This window comes from Anolis sagrei, chromosome Y (assembly GCF_037176765.1).
Source record: "Anolis sagrei isolate rAnoSag1 chromosome Y, rAnoSag1.mat, whole genome shotgun sequence".
Lineage (NCBI taxonomy): Eukaryota > Metazoa > Chordata > Lepidosauria > Squamata > Dactyloidae > Anolis > Anolis sagrei.
This window is the reverse complement of record NC_090035.1, coordinates 13,764,288-13,772,601: the sequence shown is the minus strand read 5'-3', so window position 1 is coordinate 13,772,601 and position 8,314 is coordinate 13,764,288. Positions and strand designations below refer to the sequence as shown.

At 42.7% G+C, this 8,314-nt stretch overlaps 1 protein-coding gene across 1 annotated transcript; it reads left to right on the top strand.

The window, feature by feature from the left end:
- Positions 1-263: 263 nt before the first annotated feature.
- LOC132782089 (suppressor of cytokine signaling 1) lies at positions 264-7,521 on the top strand. Its single transcript, XM_060786759.2, has 2 exons — positions 264-426; positions 5,803-7,521. The coding sequence occupies exon 2, from the start codon at positions 5,877-5,879 to the stop codon at positions 6,456-6,458; it is 582 nt and encodes a 193-aa protein (XP_060642742.2). The 5' UTR covers positions 264-426; positions 5,803-5,876; the 3' UTR covers positions 6,459-7,521.
- Positions 7,522-8,314: the final 793 nt, after the last annotated feature.

Below are 8,314 nucleotides of genomic sequence, written 5' to 3'. Positions count from 1 at the left end.
TGATTCACACACACAAACACATATATTGGGGCCTGGCAGGGGAATGCTAGTATAGTATATATGTAATAGTTGTCCATAGGATCCTCCTCCTCCTCCTCCTCCTTCTTGGAGCCAGGCAGCCCCTCCCTCTCCCTCTTCTCCGGAATCGACCAATGAGAGTGAAAGCGAAAGTCCCGCCTTTTCTTCTTCCCTGCCTGCCTGATTGACAGGAAAAGGGGCGTGGCCAAGAGAGCAAAAGCCATTCCGCTGCGTTAAAAGGCAGGCAGAGTCATGAGAGCGGAGGCGCCGCAGGAAGAGGAGGAGGAGGAGGAGGAGGAGGGGGATGACTCTCGGGCCCCGTGCTGGCTTTGGCTCGGACCCGAACTCGGACCCAGAAGCGAAAGAAGCAGGGACTCCAAGGTCCCCTTGAGCCGGAACTAAAGAAAGGTGAAAACAGAGACAGAGGATTATTAAATATCATTACTATTATGTAATAATTATGTATAATTAGTTATTGATTCGGATTCAGGGGCCCCTCGAGCCGGATCCAGACTCCTCCCCCCTCTATGTAGGGCCATTTGGGGCTGGGAAACGTCTCGATTCGGATTAAAATGAACCCCTCTGATTCCGATTGGTTGATTCGGATTAGAAGGGGGTCCTCGTAATTAGGACTGGTTGGTTCGGATTAAAGCCGCCGCCCCCCTTGATTAAGATTGGCTGCTTCGGATTAAAAGGAACCCCCTGATTTGGATTGGTTGATTCGGGTTAGAAGGGGGGTCCCCTTAATAGGGACTGGTTGATTCGGATTAAGGGGCACCCTTGATTAGGACTGGTTGATTCGGATTAAGGGACACCCTTGATTAAGATTGGCTGCTTCGGATTAAAAGGAACCCCCTGATTTGGATTGGTTGGTTCGGATTAGAGGGGGGTCCCTTTAATTAGGATTGGTTGATTCGGATTAAGGGGCACCCTTGAGTAGGATTGGTTGATTCGGATTAAAAGGAAACCCCTGATTTGGACTGGTTGATTCGGATTAGAGGGGTGCCGATAATTAGGAGTGGTTGATTCGGATTAATAGGGGTCCCTTGATTAGGACTGTAAATGAGACCCCCTTGATTAGGACTGTTTGATTCGGATTAGGGGGTCCCCCTTGATTAGGATTGGTTGATTCGTATTAAAAGGAACCCCTCCTGATTCGGATTAGAGGGGTGTCCAATTAATTAGGACTAGCTGATTCAGATTAAAGAAGACACCCTTGATTAGGACTGTTTGATTCGAATTCAGGGGTCCCCCTTGATTAGGAGTGGTTGATTCGGATTGAAAGGAACCCCTCTGATTTGGATTAGAGGGGGTTACCTTAATTAGGACTGCTTGATTCGGGTTAAGAGGGGTACCTTAATAAGGATTGGTTGATTCAGATTGAAAGGGACACCCTGATTCGGATTGGGTGATTCGGATTGGAGGGGTCCCCTTAATTAGGACTGGTTGATTCGGATTAAGAGGGGTGCCTTGATTAGGATTAAAAGAGACCCCTTGATTAGGCCTGGTTGATTCAGATTAAAGGAAGGGGCTTGATTTGGATCGGGTTGATTCAGATTAAAGTGCTTCCCCCCTCAAAGAAAAATCCGGATTAGGGCGTGATCCAGTTTTTGAATCCTGAAGTCTGCTGTTGGGTCATTTGAGGTGAAGTGCCTGGGGAAGGAGGAGGAGGAGGAGGAGGGCTTGGAATGCAGTCTTGTTACTGTTGTTCACGGTTGATTCGGATTAAGGAGCCCCCTTGATCTGGATTTGGGACCTTTTGCAAAGAGAACTTTTTTTATTGTATTGTACTTTTGTGTGTGTGTATGTGTATGCACACAGATACATAAACACTCCTTTTGCTGGGATTCTTAGTCGCTTTGGGGGCAAGTCACGCTTTCTCAGCCTCACAAAGGAAGCCTTTCTTCAATCTGCAGTCTGATCATACCAGGATAAAAGTAGCCAGCTTTAAACTCTGGGAAATTATAATAAAATGGATTATTATTGTTATTATCTTATTATTATTATTGAGTTTTTTGTGTCAGGAGCAACTTGAGAAACTGCAAGTCTCTTCTGGTGTGAGAGAATTGTCCATCTGCAAGGACGTTACCCAGGGGACTCCTGGATGTTTTGATGTTTTACCATCCTTGTGGGAGGCTTCTCTCCTGTCTCTGCATGGGGAGCTGGAGCTGACAGAGGGAGCTCACCCGTGCTCTCCCTGCATTCGAACCTCTGACCTGTCTGTCTTCAGCCGGCACAGGTCTCATAGTAAGGTCTTGCAAAAGAATATTAGTTTGCACTAAAGGCAAGGAGCCCTGGGTTGCCTTTACTGCAAACTAATATTCTCTATCACTACTATAATTATATTATGTAATAATAGTAATAGTAATAAATAGTAGCTATAGTATTATTATTATTATCATTGTTATTATTATAGTATGGTCTTGCAAGAGAATATTAGTTTGCACTAAAGGCAAGGAGACCTATTATTATTATTATTATAGTAAGGTCTTCCAAAAGAATATTAGCTTGCATAGTAATAGTAATAATAATAATAAATAGTAATTATATTATTATTATTATAGTAAGGTCTTGCAAGAGAATATTAGTTTGCACTAAAGGCAAGGAGACCTATTATTATTATTATTATTATTATTATTATTATTATAGTAAGGTCTTGCAAAAGAATATTAGCTTGCATAGTAATAGTAATAATAATAAACAGTAATTATATTATTATTATTATTATTATAGTAAGGTCTTGCAAGAGAATATTAGTTTGCACTTAAGGCAAGGAGACCTATTATTAATATTAATATTAATATTATTATAGTAAGGTCTTGCAAAACAATATTAGCTTGCATAGTAATAGTAATAATAAAAAATTGTAATATTATTATTATTATTATTATTATTATTATTATTGTAAGGTCTTGCAAGAGAATATTAGTTTGCACTAAAGGAGTGCCTTATATTATTATTATTATTATGTTGTTGTTGTTGTTGTTGGCTTTCATGGCCAGAATCACTGGGTTGTTGTGAGTTTTCCGGGCTATCTGATCATGTTCCAGAAGCATTCTCTCCTGACATTTTGCCCACATCTACAGCAGGCAACCTCAGAGGTTGTGAGATCTGTTAGAAACTCTGCAAGTGGGGTTTATATATCTGTGGAATAATGTCCAGGGTGGGAGTAAGAAAGAACTCTTGGCTGTTGGAGCTAGGTGTGAAAGTTGCAGTTGGCGACCTTGATTGGCATTGAATAGCCTTGCAGCTTCAAAGACTGGCTGTTTCCTGCCTGTGAGGAATCCTTTGTTGGGAGGTAACAATCAGGGCCAGCTAATACTTCACAACAAAGTATCCCTCCAGGCAGGAAGCAGCCAGGCTTTGAAGCTGCAAGGCTATTCAATGCCAATCAAGGTCATCAATGGCAACATTCACACTGCCTCAGTTTCGCCTGCATCTATGGCAAGCATCCTCAGAGGTAATGAGGTCTGTTGGAACTAGGAAAAGGGGTTTATATATCTGTGGAATGACCAGGGTGGAACAAAGGACTCTTGTCTGCTGGAGCTAGGTGTGAATGTTTCAACTGAACACCTTGATTAGCATATAATGGTCTGACAGTGCCTAGAGCAAACTTTTGTTGAGAGGTGATTAGATGTCCTTGTTTGTTTCCTCTCTGTTGTTGTGCTGTTGTAATTTTAGAGTTTTTCTCCTACCCTGGACATCATTCCACAGATATATAAACCTCCCTTGTCTATTTTCCAACCGACCTCATCACTTCTGAGGATGCCTACCATAGATAAGGGTGAAACGTCAGGAGAGAATGCTTCTGGAACATGGCCAGACAGCTTGGAAAATTCACACCAAATTATTATTTTTATTAATATTAATATTAATAGTATTATAGGAAGATTTTGCAAGAGGTTAGTTTGCATTAGGCAAGGAGACCAGGGTAATCCTTATGCTGTTGCTCACATTTTGTTGTTGTTGTTGTTTATATCTCCTTTTTTCTCCACAAAGGAGACATTATTATTAGGGCTTTTGGCTGGAATAAAGTGCCCCCAAAATGCAAGGCATGAGAAGCCTCTTTCCTCCCTTTGGATGGCTCAGTCTTATGGGATCATGGGAGTTGTAGTTTCCTGAGAGCCTTCCTTGCTTAAAGAGTGCTGCAACTCCCAGCATCCCATTGCATTGAGCCTTGGTGAGCTACAGTGGTTCCAAACTGCATTGAACCTAGAGTGTGAAAACTGTAGGTGCAAAAGGATTGCCCAGAATTTTTCTTCGTTTACTTTAACCGCCAATGCAAATCTGATGCTGGTAGTGGAAGTTTTCCCAAGGGGTGGGTCAGAATGGATGCAGTTTGACCCTGTTTTAATAAAAAAAAAAGTATTATTTATAATTATTTATTTCAAATGATACAAATAAGCAGATTGGTGAATTAACATGGGTTTTAACACACATGGCCCATTGACAGTGCAAGTAAACATATTGCAAGTCAGTAGCTTTTATGCATGGTCCATTGATAGTGCAACTAATCAATATATTGCAAGTCAATAGCTTTTATGCATGGTCCATTGATGGTGCAACTAATCAATATATTGCAAGTCAATAGCTTTTATGCACTGTCCATTGATAGTGCAAGTAAACAATATGTTGCAGATCAATGGCTTTCATGTATGGTCCATTGATGTTGCAAGTAAACAATATTTGCAAGCCAGTTGCTTGTATGCATAGTGCAAGTAAATAATATATTGCAAATAAACAACTATTTGCAAGCCAGTTGCTTTTATGCATACTGCAAGTAAACAATACATTGCAAGTCAATGGCTTTCATGCATGGTCCATTGATGTTGCAAGTAAACAATATTTGCAAGCCAGTTGCTTTTATGCATAGTGTAAGTAAATAATATATTGCAAATAAACAACTATTTGCAAGCCAGTTGCTTTTATGCATACTGCAAGTAAACAATACATTGCAAGTCAATGGCTTTCATGTATGGTCCGTTGATATTGCAAGTAAACAATATTTGCAAGCCAGTTGCTTGTATGCATAGTCAATCGATAGTGCAAGTAAATAATATATTGCAAATCAATGGATTTTATGCATGGTCCATTGATATTGCAAGTAAACAATATTTGCAAGCCAGTTAGTGCAAGTAAACAATATATTGCAAATCAATGGATTTTATGCATGGCCCATTGATAGTGCAAGTAAACAACATATTGCAAGTCAATGGCTTTTATGCATGGTCCATTGATAGTGCAGGAAACAATATAATGCAAGTCAATTGCTTTCATGCATGGTCCATTGGTATTGCAAATAAGCAACATATTGAAAGTCAATGCATGGTCCATTGATATTGCAAGTAAGTGGCTTTTATGTATTGCAAGCCACTTTGGGATCCATTTTGGGGGAAAGCAGCATATAAACAATAAACAAACTGGTGGCTAAGCATGACTACTTAGCCTGAGTCTCCTTGTGTATAGAAAAAGCAGGGTGTAAATAAACATAATAATAATTAAAATAATTTAAAATTATTTTAAGCATGGTCCACTTATATTGCACAGTGCTTTGGGTTCCATTTGGGAGAAAGGCACATACTTGATATAAACAATACAATGGTTTAGCATGACTTTTAACATTGATATTGCAGGTAAACTGCATTGATATTGCAGGTAAACTGTGGTCCAAGCCGCTTTGTGCTGCTTTGGGAAGAGAAGAAGCATATAAATAAATCATATAATCATGCAAAAAGGTGTCTTTTGGCATGGCTTCTAACGTTTCCTCTTTTCTCCTCCCCGCAGGTGAGACCCCCGTCTTCCTGGCCCCCTTCTCGGGGACGCGATGGGCGCCCACTCCCGCGGCCCTGGACTGTAGGATGGTGGCACATGGCGGCCTGACGCCGGAGCATGGCATCTCTCCACCTCCACTGCCCTTTGTGCCCCATGCGGCCCCCCGCCCAGCAGCACCCCGAGACCCCCGCTTCCAGACCTTCCGCTCCCAGGAGGACTTTGGGGCCATCGCCCGCACTTGCGCCTTGCTGGAGGAGTGCGGCTTCTATTGGGGTCCGCTCCCAGTGTCGGCGGCGCATGAGCGGCTCCGGGCTGAGCCGGTGGGCACCTTCTTGTTGCGGGACAGCCGTCAGAACAATTGCTTCTTTGCCGTCAGTGTCCGCATGGCATCCGGTCCCACCAGTGTGCGGGTGCTCTTCCGAGGCGGCCGCTTCAGCCTGGACGGCGGCAAGGAGGAGGGCTTTGAGTGCCTCTTCCGGCTGCTGGAACACTATGTGGCCTCACCGCGGAAAGTGCTTTCGCGGCCCTTGCGCAAGGAGAGAGTGCGACCCTTGCAAGAGCTTTGCCGTCACAGCATTGTGGCCGCTGCTGGGAAGGAGGGCCTCGCACGGTTGCCCCTCAATCCCGTCCTGAAGGACTACCTGGCCGCCTTCCCCTTCAAGCTATGATGAGTCGGTTGTGAAAACGTCTCGTGGAAAACCACAGAGCAGATGGAAAAGGTTCTCCAGTGGGATGGAGATTGGCCAGTCGCACGGGCAAGAAGATATGACGAGCTGGTCACTGTGCGAGCAACACACGCCGTGCAAAAGAAAGAAGGCACCTTCTTTGGATGGTTCTTTGGTCTTCTTTGAACGCGTGGAAGGAGTTGGGCATAAACATGTGTGTAAGTCATGCGACACACAAATTGTGCCACGCAAGAAGGCACCTTCCTTGGTCGTCTTTGAACGTGCGGAAAGTTTCAGGCGTAAACGAGTCGTGCAACACAAGTTGTGTCATAGAAAGAAGAAACCTTGTTTGGATGGTTCCCTTTCGGAGGTGTCCATCATACACGCATGGGTGACTTGTGCAAGGCAAGAAGAAACTTTGTCTGGGTAGTTCCTTGTTTTCGTAAACACACAGCGGTTTCAGGCATAGACAAGTGTGTAAGTCGTGCAACACAAGAAGAAACCATGTCTGATCGTCCCTTGAGTTTTCAAACATGCAGAGGTTTCAGGCATGAGTAAATGTGCAAATCGTGTGTGAGTGTGCGAGCTGTGCCGTGCAAGAAGGAACCTTGTCTGGATTGCTCCTTGGGTTTTAACAGATACGGAGTTTGTGGTGTGCACAAATGTGCAAGCCGTGCAACACAAGAGACATTGGATTATTCCTGGTGTGTTTTTTTAAGTATGGAGGTTCCAGTCGTGCATGAGTGTGCAAGCCGTGCAACACAAGAGAAAACCTCACCTGGACTGTCCCCCGTTTTATTTAAACATATGGATCACAGCGGAGATGTGTTTTTGTAGCAATCTTTCTACTGTATATGAAGACTTGAGATTTTCACAAAAGATCATGTTTACACAACTAGAGAGACTTTGCACAAACAAAGGCCTTTTGGGAGGCCTTCATTGATACTTGTCTGCTGTGCAGAACTTTTATTATGTGATATCTATTTTTATAAAAAGGGCATTAATAAGCCTTGCTGTAAAAGGATTTTATATATATACATATATATAAAAATCAATTTTTTAAAAATTGTATTTCTGGTCTCTTTTTTGAGAGGATCTTGTTTATCAGGGAATTGATTTTGGGGTTAGTTTTCCATCTAAATAACAATTGATAAAAACATGACACATTTGCCAGCTCACCAAACTACAACTCACAACTTGCTGCAGGTAAAGGTAGTGCCCTGACATTAAGTCCAGTCATGTCTGACTCTGGGGTGTGGTGCTCATCTCCATTTCTAAGCTGAAGAGCCAGCGTTGTCCATAGACACCTCCAAGGTCATGTGGCCGGCATGACTGCATGGCGCGCCGTTACCTTCCCACCGGAGCGGTACCTATTTTTCTACTCACATTTGCATGTTTTCGAACTGCTAGGTTGGCAAAAGCTAGGGCTGACAGCGGAAGCTCATCGCCGCTCACGCCGATCGAACCTGCGACCTTTCGATCAACAAGCTCAGCAGCTCAGTGCTTTAACCCACTGCACCACCGGGGGTTCCAACTTGCTGCAAGTTTGGACTAAAACCCAGTGTGGATTAGTTTTAAGAAATGATAGTTTTCTAACTTTGTTCCTCCAGCTTTCTAAAATCCTAAAATGGCAAAGTATAAAAATTAAATATTTTTTATTATTATTTTGTGTATTTATACCTTGCTTTTTCCTCTCCACAAAGTTGACTCCAAGCGGCTGACATGAAAAGTGCTTTGATACTATTTAAAAATCCAAAATATACAAATATTAAAATAGAATGTAAAGGTAAAGGTAGTCCCCTGACATTGTCCAGTCATGTCTGACTCTGGGATGTGCTCATCTCCATTTCTAAGCTGAA

Excerpts from the sequence above, each read along its gene's own strand:
- LOC132782089 (XM_060786759.2), top strand. The coding sequence starts at position 5,877 with ATGGTGGCACATGGCGGCCTGACGCCGGAGCATGGCATCTCTCCACCT.